This window comes from Haliotis asinina, chromosome 5 (genome assembly GCF_037392515.1).
Source record: "Haliotis asinina isolate JCU_RB_2024 chromosome 5, JCU_Hal_asi_v2, whole genome shotgun sequence".
Classification (NCBI taxonomy): domain Eukaryota; kingdom Metazoa; phylum Mollusca; class Gastropoda; order Lepetellida; family Haliotidae; genus Haliotis; species Haliotis asinina.
The window spans coordinates 67,356,235-67,372,430 of record NC_090284.1 but is presented as its reverse complement, the minus strand read 5'-3'; the positions used below and the strand labels follow the sequence as shown (position 1 = coordinate 67,372,430).

General features: G+C 39.4%; 1 protein-coding gene across 1 annotated transcript; it reads right to left on the bottom strand.

Moving 5' to 3' along the window:
- Nucleotides 1–9,690: 9,690 nt before the first annotated feature.
- On the bottom strand, nt 9,691–15,069 carry LOC137284945 (uncharacterized). The gene is made up of 5 exons (XM_067817029.1): nt 15,037–15,069; nt 12,466–12,536; nt 11,101–11,316; nt 10,383–10,490; nt 9,691–10,113 (listed from the first exon to the last, which is right to left on the bottom strand). Exons 1-5 carry the CDS (start codon nt 15,067–15,069, stop codon nt 9,897–9,899), a joined length of 645 nt encoding a protein of 214 aa, XP_067673130.1. The 3' UTR covers nt 9,691–9,896.
- Nucleotides 15,070–16,196: the final 1,127 nt, after the last annotated feature.

Here is a 16,196-nt window from a genome sequence, read left to right as displayed (position 1 = left end):
ACCTGTTTCATTACATGTTTCCCGTGTCAATGAGTGAACATTAGCAAGGGAGATAACTGCCGATGAGACTTTTCATCGACAATGCGAGTTAAATCAAGCGAAACTTAGATATGTTCAAACCAACCAACTGAATGTTTCTGAAATGAACGAATCGGGCTTGAGACGGAAGTCAGATGTCTTCTTTCTCAAAGTATGACACTCCCACTCTATGATCTGTAGGACGTAAAACACAGGCTTTTTGGTAGGACACAAGGTTTCTTAATATAGATCTCATTCATAACGTAACTCGTGAGAATATTTCCAATATGTAAGGGTATGTTTTAGTTTTAGTCTTACGTAATGTTTAGACACATGTAGAGGTATTATAACATGTAGCGAAACCTATACATATAGTTATTGAAAGTAAATACCCTAAAACCCCACATATTTATTAAATATATCAGTTCAGGTCCGATTACATTTGACGTGGAAATTGAGAAATCTTGGTAAATGTTTGTTATTTGCCTGTTATATTTTCCTTACAGAGGACCAGTAATAATTTATTAAACATATAACGCCGACATTAAAGAGGCAGGATGTTCTTCTTTATTGTACATGACATAACTGATGTGTCGACGTTCTATCACCAGGGCATTCTGCTCTAGTTATCAGAGAAAACAACTTGGGGAGTGACTTTAAGTAGTCTGTACTTTCCCCTAAGGGAACGACAAATCACTCGGAAAGATGAGAGTGGCGGTGAGCGAGCCACAGTTAGTTGTTACTTTCCCCAAAGGGAACGACAAATCACCCGGAAAGATGAGAGTGGCGGTGAGCGTGCCACAGTTAGGTGTTACTTTCCCCAAAGGGAACGACAAATCACTCGGAAAGATGAGAGTGGCGGTGAGCGTGCCACAGTTAGGTGTTACATACCGATATTTAGGTATCCAGAAATTTGATAGCTATTCTGTGGGAGTGTAGGTAACTTTAGTTTTAAGGCGCTTTAGCAAAATTTCACCAACATCACGGCGCCGGACACCAAAAATTGTCATTCCAAATCGTACCCTTGTAGGGAATCGAAACTGTATCTTTGGCATGACGAGCAAACACTCTAACTGCCAGGCTACCACGCCGCCTTATGCAATAAGCGTAAAGCGCCCAGAGATAGTGTCGAGGTACAAGTGTGATATCTGGTTGGCCATTTTTCTTTTTTTTGTCATTATGCTGTGGCAGTTGCTTGTTGACGTCTGCCGTGAAGGGGCCTTCGGGTAGCCAACTTAGTGGTTAAAGCCGAAGTGGTCACGCCGAAGACCCGAGTTCGATTCCCCACATGGGTTCAATGAGTTAAGCTCAGTTATGGTGTCCATTGATATGGTTGGAATGTTGCCAACAGCAACAAAACAAACAAACAAACAAAAAACAAATAACATACACACTCACATATGCAGTGAATGATCTACCTTCTTAGTGGGCAGTCCTTTCAAGGACCACGAGGTGGTTCTGAGGACAGAGTAGTGCTCACGCATTTTTGTTTTTAAAAAAAGTCGTCAGCAATGTTCCACTGATATGACGGCGGTCTTGAAACTATCGAATTTGGACAGGACAATCCAGTGATCACGAGCACCCATCCTCGTCTCCAGGATACGGTGACATGAATCTACCATGACAGTGTGACCAACTGTCCCATCCCTTTAGTCGCCTCCTACGACAAGCTGAAGGGTTGCTGAAGATCTGCTCCAATCCGGAACTTCACTGGTTTCACAAATGGGTATATCCGGTCGAAATAGGAGATCTCCCTATAAGGGAATTGCCTAATTAAGAGTCATCCTGGTTTGATCAATGAACTGTTCTCTAGTGCCACAACAGTACACATGATCTTTCATAAATTGCAGACAACTAAAAACAAGTTTACTACCCTGTGTTTAATTTGATCATAGCCATCCCACTGTCACTGTCAACGTCAATTTTGATCGAACCTGAAAAAATATATGTAAGAAATGTGTGGTTTTGAATATTTACTTTTATCAACTACATGTATAGCTTTCGCTATTCGGGGCGGTGGGGTCCTAGTGGTTACAGCGTTCGCTCGTCACGCCGAAGACCCGGGTACAATTTGTGAGGCCCATTTTCTGGTGTCCCCCGCCGTGATATCGCTGGAATATTCCTAAAAGCTAAACTCACTCACTCACTCACTCACTCACTCACTTTCGCTATGCTCTCGTTTCGGTACATGTCATAATACCTCTACAGGTGTCTACACATTACGTAAACTACAAAAATATCCTTATTTGTAATATCCTTATGACTTTAGTTACCAATGAGATCTATTTTAAGAAACTTAGCTGTGTTATCACAAGAAGTACCGTTTTACGTCTTATAGATAATAACAAAGTTCTTACAATCGAACGACTGTTTGGATACTCTGCATGCGTGGGAGTGTCTAAAAGAACTGACTTTCCGCCTCCAGCCCTGAATACACTAGTATCCAATTCAAAATATAATACATTGTGCTACCAGTGTAGAAAGTACTTTCAAACTGGCAAGACAAAACAGTCCCATCGAAACCATTGCTTGTCATTCAACAGTTTGTTCACACTGAGATGGCTGAAGTGGATCCACTTATCCCTGGCGTGTGTGCTGCTAACTCTCACAAATCCCGCTGTTCATGAATCACCAGTCAAGCCAGCGGGCCTTACCCCCAGATCCCGTTTTTCTTTACGACAAGCACTGGCTGATGAAGATTAATTCTAACCTGGATCTTCACGGATAATTGGCTGGATAATGCACTTATAGTCAAATTGCTGTCTTGAATTATCTATACAATTTATCTGATGAGTCACCGGGCATGGGACAATCCAGTCACTAGCACAGTCAGTAGAGAAAGCAAATAAAAATGAATTGTTTCATCAAAGAGTTATCAAAGATGCAAGTAAGCCACACTTGTTTAGATTATTCTATATATGACATAACCAGTTGACACTATAAGAGGATTCATTGGTGCTATTCAGTGAGATACGTTTGAGAACGCATGAAGATAACTGGCATGGATAAAAACATCTGTTTCTGGACTAGACCAGTATGAAATAATGTTTAGGTATTTTGATATTAACAGGGTTAGGTGGTTGGTTGGTTGGTTGGTAATAGTATTCAAGCTTTTTGGTGTCGGTCTGTAAATAATCGGGTGAGGACCAGACAATCCAGTGATCAACAGCATGAGCGTCTACACAATCGGGATATGACGACGTGTGTCAACCAAATCAGCGAGACTTGACCACCCGATCCTTTTAGTCGCCTCGAATGGTGAGGCGAGGCAGTCAGCCCCAGGAATAATAATTTCTGTGTTTTTCAGTGCTATCTATGCATTGTCTGATTAGAAAACACTCAAAGTCTTTTGCTAGAACTTTTCAAACACTTGAGGAAAGGTCTCTGAGAAAAACTCAAATTATGTGAATCTGTATAAACAACAAAGAAATAGAGAGGGTGGCATGAATAGGTACTAATTGTAATTGAAGACAAGTTACGCTGGAGAAGAAACTGATAATCTATCTCTGATCTGACATTCTTCAACAGTGGTTCAAATAGACAATCACGTTTCGCTGAATTACCCATGTGGACTAGAACTATGACCCTTGTACAAGAGTTTTAGCAATACCGTTTAATAATTGATTTATAGCCATTAGTGGGATATTTCAAAATGTTATGAATCAGAGACCAATCCCATTTAACGTTTGGTTGTTTGTTTGTTTGGTTTTTTTTTGTTTTTTTTTGTTTTTTTAGCTGAGCAACGGACTTTCCATTACATTCGTTTGTGACGGCTACTATTGTTGGAGCAGGACATCCGGGTGCTGTTGTACAAAGTGATCACTACGTTGTGCTAAGATGATCGTAACTCCCATACCATGACACAGACTCACGACTGACGTAGTTCGAACGATGTATTGTACAGCGATACCCAGGTAACATCTCTGTTCTACAAATTCATAAACACATGCTTACGATATAATATGAACGGAATGACCCAAGCTGCTGATTCTTCTCAAGCGTATTGAAATGGATTCTGGCACTTTCGTTACCCTAGATCTTCAGTGATAGTCAATTATCTTCTAACAAACCCGGGGTTAGACTCAATGACAGGTCTTCAATACCCCATGCTTGTAGTCAGGTGGTCAGGCTCGCTGACATGTCGATCCCAGTTACCCGTTGGTGCCTTGTCCAGACACGAGTATATGAGGACCGCAGGATAGTATGATAATAGCTGGACAATGGCAACAGAAGGACTTGTCACGCTAAAAGATGCCATCAAGGAATATCTTCCCTCTCACATAAATGACGTTTTCTGATTGGCTGAGCGCTCTTCTGTTATTTTCAATGTACTCTGCTTACAAGCTTGTAACATTTTCTACTAACCCGCTGGGAATTCCGAACTCAATTGGTACTTCGTGGTAGTAATTCTCGAATAACATTGAATCACATATGATGGACGGACTTTGACGATACTTTGCGAATGCAAATCGATGGAAGGGAGATAACTTTAAATCTGTGCTCTTGTCATCTGCAAAATCCAGCGATGGTTACAAAAAGACTGATTTGTACCCTTGCTTCAAACTATTCAGTGCTAACATTGAGGTGTTCGGTAAATATGAAAAAGATAAATACGTTATGACTTGTCCCTCTGGGCCATGGGTTGATGTACCCAAGTTCCTCTCATAACCGGTGAACAACTTATAATGAACTGTCACTATCGGAGTCACAGCGCTGCGGCATTGTTTAACGCTACAAGCCCCTGTGAATGACAGAGCGTTGGGTTAAACAATAAAAACAATTGTGATAAATGAAATTAAAAGTTTAGCCTCACGTGATGCAGTCACTGTGTGTTATGGTTATACATATATGGTTACATCGAAAATAAATTTCTGCACTAAATGGCGGAAACCAGTTGCAAACGTTATGCAGATGAACAGTACGAGGATTATGCATCAAACTGCTAAAAACATGTGCAAATATCGTGTATGTGAACAGCTGCCATTTGGTGTAAAGTTTTGCTGAGAATTTGCCAATTTTCATTAAGATTCATCATTTACAGAACTCATGACAATACTCTTTTCAGCATTTTACAATACATCAGTTTATATGTAAATTTACTGTACCTTTAAACAGAATGGAATATTTTGAAATCTAGTTTAGAACAGCTGACAGAAGTAAGTGGTTACATTTCCACTAGTTAGTCTAAACTTTTGATAGGTTGTATACATCGATTTATAAGAACTTCTAGGAGTTTGCGTTCTGACATGCCAAGACTTTCCGAATGAGCTAATCTGCGTCTTGAAAGCCACCCTGAAATCGCAGGATGATTCTATTTATATCATATATGAAATATCAGACTGACGTCAGTTTTAACTTTGACTACAAAATAGTCCTTAACAATTAAATCTTTAGAGACGCCACACCCAACTGCAAACACTGCATGCGACAGTCATAGAGTGAGTCAATATGGATTGCAGTAACATACATTAACATGCCGAGAAGAATTCAGGCTTCACTTTTAATCGCTTTACGTTTGGGGCATACACTGAAATTAAACTCCACGGATGGTATATTCTGATATATCTCGGTGGCCAAGGAGGACGAGAGGCACAGTTCACTTACTTGGTCTTGAGTTTATTTCATTCCCATCTAACAACATTGTCTGATCTGCGATAATGATACATCAAGTCAGAGTGAGTCACCGTAAACATAACTTAGGGCGTCCGTATTTAATTCTGTGTTTCTCATTTCCCGCGTCCGTAAAATTCCCAACGATTTTATAGATTTTTATTTTTTAACTTTGCGCCACCCATTCTCAATTGCACATTGAAAAAAAATGCCCCACCACAAGAAAAAAATTGAAAAATTAGCTTAAAATGTTTAAGTTTAATTAAAAAACGAAACTTCAGCCTTAAGCAACTCTTGCATCTTTACTCCCTGTCACGAGTTAAGGTTACCATCCACTATTATTTAGGTTTCGACATTGTTAGGAGTTCGCGTTTTTCACGCGCATACATGGCGGTCAACTGAACAATATCGTGTATCACTGGTAGGGAACGTGGTTACAGTGAGAGTGGAAGCTTTGTGACTTTTGCTGCAGAAACTTCATGATTTGTGGCAGAGTCTTTGTGATTACATATAGCATCTGCAAGGCAAGGGTAAGGTACAATAAATGTCCTGTTGACGTCCAAGATCAGCTATAACGGGAATTAATTATACGTTTACCTCAGTGCTATGTTCCTTCAGGATTGAATATAGGTATATTACTCAGAAAACCCTTGATAATCATGGAACTCATAAACTGAAATTTTCATAATTTGCTTATAATGTATTGATATATGCGAAAAATAGATGATTGAATAAATTGTTGTAGCATGCGCAATCACCATTCTGATTGGGTTTATCGCCCACTATAAAGACGCATGTGCTGTTTAATCAACGAAAACACACACATATTTAAAACACCGAGATGTTCTATAGTGACCGAAAAGTTTTGATTATGAAATTGATGTAACGGAAAATTCATTCAAGGCCACAGATAATTCACAATCCCAAAAATGGAATTGAATCGGGACACAGTTCCCGAAATCTTGTTCATGAATCGGATTTGGACGTTTCTATTAACGTATCTGTGGTTCTAAAGATCGTATGGATGTTTGAAGCCATAATTTGAGGTGATTCAAACTGAATGTAAAATTTTCATATTTCGGATAATTTTGACTAGAACATTTTAAGTGGTTAAAGGTAATGTGGTGATATTTGTCCCATACTTTTAATTCCACCATGAAGCGTATGATTATTGCGTGAATTACTCATAATAGGACTGTGCAGGATCGCTTCACTTTGGTTGAAAATCTCGTGGTGTAAATATTGCTGTAAGGCAGACCTGTCATACCCTCCTTTGGGGCAATATTTTCTCCATGCTTAGATTTACTCCAATATTCCGTTAATACATACAGTAAAAACCTATGTAATGAATCCACGTATGGGATTAAAATAGCCACGAGTCGCCACTTGAACAGGAATGGAACACCACAGCCTGTTCCTCAAGCCTGTGGTGTTCCTTCACGTATTGCTTTACACGAGACAACACTTTATATTTTGAAGTCTAATTATGACAGTGACCACTTTAATAACTATTATCTGTAACAAAGAGTATACAATCATCATCAAAATCATCATGAATATTGACTTCAGTGCCTTCTTCTGAAAATATTTGCTTCGCACAGACTATGTGGGTTAAGCATAATGCCTTTGTGAAATGGAGCTTTGTGCTACATCTGTTTGTATGTGTTCCATTTCTAGAGGTAATGGTATTGTAACTTTCGTTCACAGGCAGGTACTACTTATAATGTTTATAGATTAGAGCACTGTACACGATGCACACAAAATTTCCCTTGAGTTAACATATTAGATACATTATCTTATCGTATTACTAGTTCTTTTGGGAGAGTGAAATACTTCGATGTGATTATTTTTTTCGAGGGTTGATAATCTTGACGTTTTACTCGTCTTTATCATTAAAATGACTTTCATTTCAAATTATGATAAAATTGATGTTTATGCTATTGCTATATGCGTAGATTATAAAGTTGGAAGATGATATCATGTTTGGTTCGAGGAATTATAGTCTTTGATACCACAAACTAAAGCTATAATTACCATGTTATCTTATTATAACACATATCACTGCAAAGACTCTGTGACAAATCACAGACTTTGTCAGAAAATCATAAAACTTCTGTCGCAAAAATCACAAAGACTCCACTCTGACCGTAACCAAGCTCCATACCAGTGAATATAAACATTGATGAGAAATTTAGGGGCAAATTATATTATATTTGACAGTGCATTTGGTGAGTGTACATTGATATTGGTGACTTGAGCTGCCCTTCCTCTGTAAAGTTTATCTTGTCCAGTTAGTTGTGAAGAAAAGTGAGGTTTACTTGAATATCAAATCTTGTGTATCGTTAAGTCTTGCATGTGTGACGTTATGTGGATGTGAAATGTTCAAGTAATTACGGGCAATGACCCTCGGACCCACCGCTCCTCCACTTGACACAAATTACACTTCCATAATAACGTTATTCATGCCCACATGGGCACAAAGTGTCACCCACTTAAAACCACCTGTGATATCATTTAGCATATGTCATCATGTTAAAATAGCAACAATTACCACAAGTGTACGAATCTGTGTTTGGTCAATAATTTAAAAAAATAAAAATAAGAATCTAGACTTTTGCAATTGTGTATTGTTTCTATATGTTATGATTCAGATATATTTCAAATGTTAACGAAACCGGTGAAGAAATGAATATTTTAGAAAATTCTACACGCATTGTAGACATTGTATGCTTTCGATTCTAGAAATCTGTTGGAAAACCGGACAGCCAGAATATTTGAACGTGCGGTTCCATCATTCACAAACATCGCGAGTTCTTACACAAATGTAAGGTTCATTTTAGGCTACTCGTATATAGTTGTGAAAGCTACTGACTCCGGGACATTCTCTGACATATACCCGCAACCCTGTGTCATCCAACATTGGCCCAATCTATTCGCATTGAAACTTTAGTTCACTATATGTTAGGGTTGTGGCCATGCGTCGAACTATCGATGGATTGCAATTGTTGAGTCTCCTGTAGCAATAAATCGATGGTAGCAAAGAAAACCTGTTGATGCATCGATAGTAGATCTATTACTCATTATCGATTGTTTAGTAGTTGACTTCCGTTGATACACGAGGAGCGCAAAATACAGATAGTGGATTTACGTTTTAACCATTTAATAGTTCAGGGCGAAAGTGTGCTTTATTACACTATACATGGTGGTAGAACGAACTGTATTTCTTTTCTAAGATGCCGTATTTAAAAATGTGTAAGCCTAATTTCGATTAATCTATGGCAGAAAATAAACGACGGTGACCTAAATTAAGAATCCTCGCACAGGGCCAACTGATGCGCTGTTCTTTTGACGTGTCAGACCCCTACGTTAAGACAAATGTTACTAGGAAAACAAATGATGAACAGTTTGGTGACGGTTTATGTTCGGGTTAAATATCTTTTCTAGACCATTTTAATGACATCTGCGAATCTCTTAAACCATACAAGGCAATATGACCGTTTCATTTCTACTACCAACGATAGTTTAGATCAGTACAATCAGCTGAAGCTGACTAGTCAAGCCATTCAAGCGACATTCCACGACTGCAATGTGGGAATGTAAACATTGCAAACATTACTGTGCCTGTGTAAAATTTTGTGTGGAACTATGAGACATTTTATCCTTCTGAAAACATAAACGTATTTTTACACCAGTGATGTTAGCTGTGTGATGCAACTGCACACCAATAAACGGGATGCGACGAAGCAGTTTACTGTGGGAGGCTCTACGAGGCGATGGCAACTGACATCCATCGTAACGTCGGTGACATTGTGACTTAGATCTAGTGCAAAAAAGTTCGATTACGACGGGGAAGGCTGGAAAGGCGCAGTGACGTCAACACATTGTGACGTAATGCAAAAAGTGCACATTATAGTCTGATAGTATTGTCGGCGCATTTCATCTTTCACCGAAGCATCTTAGAATGACAGTTAATTTACATCTGTGTGTAATGTATTGAGCAAACTTCAACAACAAAATGCATAACCTTTGGAATCATCGTTTCCTCTTTATACACAACAGGAATTTCAAACATCATTTATTGGTTTCACAAAAACCACTGGTTTCACAATATGAAGGTCAACAAGAATACTCATTGTCTCTATTACCGTCCGGAACACATCAGAGGGAATCACTGATGTCCCAAGGCTTACAGGAAACTAGGGACTGAATTCTTTATAAACAGCGACACTTTCAAATATAGCTACCAGCTGGAATGAATACAATCGTATTCAGTCACTGAATTTACTTGTGCCATTTAGATGACTAACTCTGTTCAGGCATTTGCAACTTCCGTTGACCTTGACCCAGTCGATTTGATATTTGTCCACGTCGTGGTGAAACTCGTCTGATATATCTTCCACGTCACCGTCGTCGTCATCCACGGTCACTGCCGTCACGTATTCCACATTCTGTGAACATACGCCATATCCGAAGTTGAGAACGTGACTGAAACAGTTAGGAGTATATAAACTCAAGAGGTGTTCAAGACTTGGAGAACATATCACCAGTTAGATATAGATATAGGTGCTTAGGGCTATCGTAGTGGTTTGAGCGTTCATTCGTCCCACAAAAGACCTCTGTTTGATACCATACATGGACACGATGTGTGAAGCCCATTTCTGTTGCCCATCTGCGTTATTATACTGGAATGTTGTTAAAGGCGACATAAAACCACACTCACTGACCACACTCACTGACCACTCTTCTTCACTTACCTGCATACCTCCCTCTTGAAGTACTGTTTGTGTTCCTTAAACTGGGCTATCCTCTTGACCTGACCGAACACATTAGTCAGAGTATCTTCGGCTCGATAGAATATTTGTCTGTAACATCACGTAAAACCAGGTTTTGGCGTCAAAACATCTACGTGCAACGGCTTGATATTGTTGGTAATTAATCGTTAAACAAACTACAAACGGACAGGAACAAATTAATGAGAGCACAGACAACTAACTTCCCAATTACGTTTCCCATACAAACATACATGGGCACTCCTCTAGACAGACCTCGTTTTGATAAAAATGAACTGTTACATGCGGTTACATCGAAGACGAATTACTGTCCACTATCTTGGTGGAACCAGCCAATCCTATGCAGATGAAGGGTCATGCACCAAATTACTGAAATGCATGTGCAAATATCTGTAAGCAGTAGCTTTAAATGGAATATTTTTAGTATGGAATATTTTTTAAAACCTAGTTTAGAACAGTTGACTGAACAAAGTGACAACATTTACACTAGTGAATCCAAACGTTTGATGGGTAGTATATGCCAGAACGATCTGCCAACTCTCCGTAGTTACAGTGCTTCACGATTAAATCAAAATATAATCAACACACACACATACATCAGGAATGTGTTACGCATCTGAAGACGCATTTTTAGCAGAGAGTCACTTTTCAGTCACTCCCAGCGGGGTACAGGTCAACTTACGTCTGACAGCATGCATGGTGCCAGATATAACCAGCACTTTGTTTTCCAAATCTTGGACCAGTAAAACAATTCAGTCTACAATTGTCAGTCCCCGTGACGTTGTTGTTCACTCGTGTGTACCGGGTGGTGAGATTGATGCGCTGCTGCAGCTGTTTTCTTGTGAGGAACAGATTTGGGAATCGTTCCACAATGCGGTATTCCGTGCTTTTCTTGAACCTACAACAAGGACTAGTATAATTTATTGCCTATGAGGGTGAAAATATGAACGAAGCGTTCATATTTTTCAAACGATGCCCTAGGGCAAAATATCACTTTGTCATGGTGACATGACGTCATAACAATGCCATGACGTCACGTCCCTTCTGGGACGTTACGTTCTATATGCAGCGACAGCGGGTAGTCAGCCTGTGTTTAAAAGTAGATTTGGGTACTTTTTCCTCAATTTGAGGACTTCGGTAATAAACCGAATATTAAATCCGTGCCCATGGCATACCATGTTTACGACACGAGTGCCTAAATGTTGGTATTTCCCGAGCGAGAGCGAGGCCGTAACCATAGTATGACGTGCACTCATATGATATCCTCTATATATGATCCCATTATAATGAAATGTGAAAACTGAAGGTGAAATATGGTGGCGGCTATGAAGTGATGGTAACGTATGTAGAGTGTTTCTCCGATCAGTTGGGTAATACTTGATGATGCAGTAGTCAGTTTTGTCTGATTTGGTGAACATGTCATACCGATGTATTCAAATGTATAGCCGGTGTGAGTTTTCCTCGAGAGACACCAACGTGGAACATATGGTTTGGACCCTCTGGGTTCCAATGGTCACCATCTTGCTGTGATTGTCTGGACGAGAAGTAAACTTAGCGGTCTGTGTGACTGGTTTCATCGAGCCTAATATCTCATCATTATTACACAGTCATCAGCATTTCTACCAGAATTGCGCTTTGAAAGAATGATGAAACTGAAATTACGGATAGCCCTGTATTTTCCAATACTACATTAGGTTTTAGCCTGTTTAAAGTCATAGCTGCAGATGTTGTACCTCACTGTCTGACACTGTAGGTTTAGAAACCAGCTTGGTGCCTATCAAAATATATGCATATCTGTACAGCTCTAAACAACACATGAATGGTATAAGAAGTTAACCTGGAGCATAAAGCAAATGATCTGGCTGTTCTTTTCAAGAGGTCCAGTTGTGTAACATCTGCAAAGGATTGGTAATGACGAGAGTTCCAACCCGTTTTCCAAGACAGGACGAACTCACCTAACCTCTTTCTAGGCACTGTTTACAAACGACGAAATCGCCGACGACCCAAAACTACCAGTTTCATATCTACTAAGGAGAGTTCTACTCACCAAAATTCCTTCCACACAATGTAGCCTGCCAACGTTAACGTTGCTAAGAAGAAGAAGATAGCAACGACAACCTGAAAGAGATATCGTTGAGTAGCTTTACACAGAGAACACATTGACAGCGTGTATGGTCAGTCAGGTGAAGATATTATTCACGAGGGACTGAGTGATATTTCAGCCGCGTTGCCATGTGAACTATTCTTGAACTGAACACGTGTTTCTATTAATATTATCCATTAGACGACCTTTTGTTTTTAGGATGTTGTTTTTATGTATTTATGTTGGGTTTTTAGTTTGACCTTTTTAATGGAAACAGAACTTTTAAGGGCGTATAGCTAAAGAGCACTTAGAGGACATACTATATGTGGCAGTGTGTGCGTCTTGAGGATTGAAGTGTTCGTAAAATGACTAGTGCTGCCGTTTCTAAACGTGGGGTTTTGTTTCATTCGAAAGTCTTCTAATTCTTCAGACGTAACGAAAATTTAGAAGGTTCGTCGCTGATGAGGTAAAAAGAGAGTTCCCGGGAGCCCATATCCTACACGGATGTGGTGACAGTGAGATATCGTGTAGCAGGAAAATATTTTGTAGCAAACAAGTAAACAAGTGCCTGCCCTTACGACAACTGGTAGCTCTGTGCATGTTGCTATGTAAGTGCAATGACCTTCAGCGTTAAACTGAACATCAGCTCATCGCGTACAAGGTAGGTGAGATAGCCTAGTGGTTAAGGCATTCGCTTGTCACGCCGAAGACACGGGTTTGCTTTCTCATATAGGTACAATGTGTGAAGCCCATTTCTGGTGTTTCCGCAATAACATAACTGGAATATTGCTAAACGGTACGTAAAACTTCACTCACTTACTCACTAAACTTCGTACACCGAAATAAGAAGAGCACGTAATATACCTGTTTCTGATCATGCTGCTAATGACGACTGTTAATTTAAGATCACTAGATCCTTTTCAGACAAGCCACATCACTATTTGTCAGAGGAAAAGCAAGGCTGGATATTTATATAACCTGCTGAGTCGTTCTGATATGTAAGAGTGAGTGAGAGTGAGTTTTACGCCGCACGTGAGTTTTACGAGTCTGAACCAGAGAATCCAATGATCCACAGCATGAGCAACAATCTACGCAATTGGAAGACATATAATACATAACGTTTACATGACATTCGTTGTGTACTGAGGGGAAAATATTTAGATATACAAGCGCTCATATATGCATGGCGGTAATGATATTTAGGTCGTTAGGAGTCAATTACAACGGGTATCTAGAATACACTCCCTCAGGAGAGTTGAATGTTATAGGCATCTAATTATAGTTGTGTCCATCCACAACTCAATCCACCCACGGTCAAACATCCACACTAACTTAAGACCTTGTGGGCGAGTTTAGGTTGACGCCTCTTTTAGAAGTATTCCAGCAATATTACTGGACTGAACGTGGACCTGAGAACCAAGGTTAAGGGTGTGGAGCTGTACATGCAGACTGAAAGCGGTCGTGCGTTCTTCTGTATTTGGGGACTTTTTTTTCTTTTTCTTTTTTATTTTCTTTTTTTTATTTATTTATTTATTTATTATTTTGTTTTGGTTTTCATATTGTTGTTGTTGTCGTCGATGTTGTTTTCAAAGCTTTAAATCAAACTATTTCAAACTATAATGTCGAAGAGCATTGTTTCAGGGATATAATATGCTATCTTATGATGCTTTCAAATAAACATAAGATCTTAACTGAGTTGTATAGATTCTTTGTATTTGGAGAAAGGGTAGTGGACGTACTTATGTCGGGACACCTAGACTTTGATATGGGTCTATGGACATTACTGCACTGGAAGTCTAGACTTTGATAGAAACTAGTAGATATTCTAGCCTCATATAGGGTATGTGACATTCCTGCCTTGTAAATAGGGTGTATCTCTTGAAGTATCTTCCACGAAGAGACGTTACAAATACCTCTAAAAAGAGTCTTAACATTGTCACAAATACACACATTGCATACACAATGTGACGAAAGGAGGAAGTTCATACCGAGGCATTGACTGAATAGAGGGCTGGCAAACAACTCGCCTCATACATCCAGTTAACTCAGTGTATTCGTCTACATCAGCTTATCTTTATATGCATTTCAGTTTTAGAGTTTGTTTAACGGGGTGACGGTTGTGGTATATCTCTAGGGTGATGTGGGCTTATTTGTGCCCAACACACTGACTTGAATCACATACCGCAAAAGACATTCGTACAGATACCTTTAAAGAGACGTCAGGATTGTTAATATCCATTTAAATTCACATACACATTTATAATAAATTATGGGAAAAAACGAAAGATATTAGAATTAGGGATTAAAACCTTAAGTATAATGTTATTGTGACTGTGAGTGTTCACGAGTGTGAGTGTGAGTGTTCGCGAATGTGAGCGTATGCGTGAGTGTGAGTGTGTGTCTGGTATTTGTCCAGGTATGTGCCCCTGTATCCTGGCATTCTGTCTGATGGAACTATCTGATGTTTATGACTGAACACCGGTACACAGTACTCTGCACTCTCTCAACAACGCTGGGAAACAAAAGGCAACCTACCCATAGTTTCGACGTCGATTGGTTCTCCGGCATGACTGCAATGAAACACAGGTAACGCATAAAACTCAATACATTGATTACACAACAATCTCGTTTCCTGTTGACTGGGTTCCGTCATATTGTGCAACTTAGTAGAATAACCAGTCCAAAATTTTAGACAAATCCATTTAACTGGATATAAAATATTGATCAGTATGATTTGATACATCTAAGCGCTTGTATATTGCGACACTATACTCCTAATCCTTGCCAACACGTCGTACAAACGGACACCTGGAAATCGTGGAAATCTCAAAACGATGCTCTGCCACTACAAACGTTTGGCGGTCTGGTACGGACTTGATATTTTATCAATCTCTTTGTGCGTTACAGAACTACATCAATTATGCGCGAAAAACACGCATAAGGTGTAACCAGTGAGCCAGATGCATCGTGAACCATTTTCCGACCTCATCAAACAGAGGCAGTTTTGACGTCTTAGTTAAGGTCATGCTGCCTACACCTCGCCATAAAACACAGAAATACGGTGTTATTAAAGTTTAAAATCTTAGCTCATTCAAAAATACAATTTCTTATGAAACAAGAAATTGGAATTCAGGGAAACCAGAGTTGTTTGTGATGTCTGTTTTCCCTTTCACACTAGAAACTTCGGATCGGCTGAAAATTAGGTGGTTGTCCGAATAGGTGAATGAGACTCATGTTTCGGTATGAGACACAGTTGATTGTTTAGCTAGTTGTCGGTAGATAGCATCAATACTTGGGTTTTCAAGTCTCTAGTTTCCAGTACAATCCATAATCATTGACGATGATGTTTTTTTCTGGTCCTCACTTTCCCATACATTCCACCAACATCATCTGTGATTGGGTATTCTAGGCCTTAGTTTCCCTTTAGATATAATCCAGCGGCGTCATAAATGAATGGGAACTCTAGCCCTTAGTTACCTCTAAAATCCACCGATGGACGAAGATGTTTTTTTCTGTTCCTCACTTTCCCATACATTCCACTAGCATCATCAGTGAATGGTTTTCTAGTCCAGGCCCTGATTTCTCGAAACAAACTTAAGTCTGAGTTTTGACTTAAGTCCAAGTTTTTGCTCAAATTTGAGAAAATGCAGGAACACACATTTTCCAGAATGAAAGGAAATTGGTATCTAGGTCAA

Bases quoted from the DNA above. Each gene is read 5' to 3' on its own strand.
- LOC137284945 (XM_067817029.1), bottom strand. From the start codon at position 15,069: ATGCCGGAGAACCAATCGACGTCGAAACTATGG. The intron at 11,317-12,465 runs GTGAGTAGAACT...TCCTTGTTGTAG, and splicing joins ATTGTGTGGAAGGAATTTTG to GTTCAAGAAAAGCACGGAAT. The intron at 10,491-11,100 runs GTAAGTTGACCT...GTGATGTTACAG, and splicing joins CACCATGCATGCTGTCAGAC to ACAAATATTCTATCGAGCCG.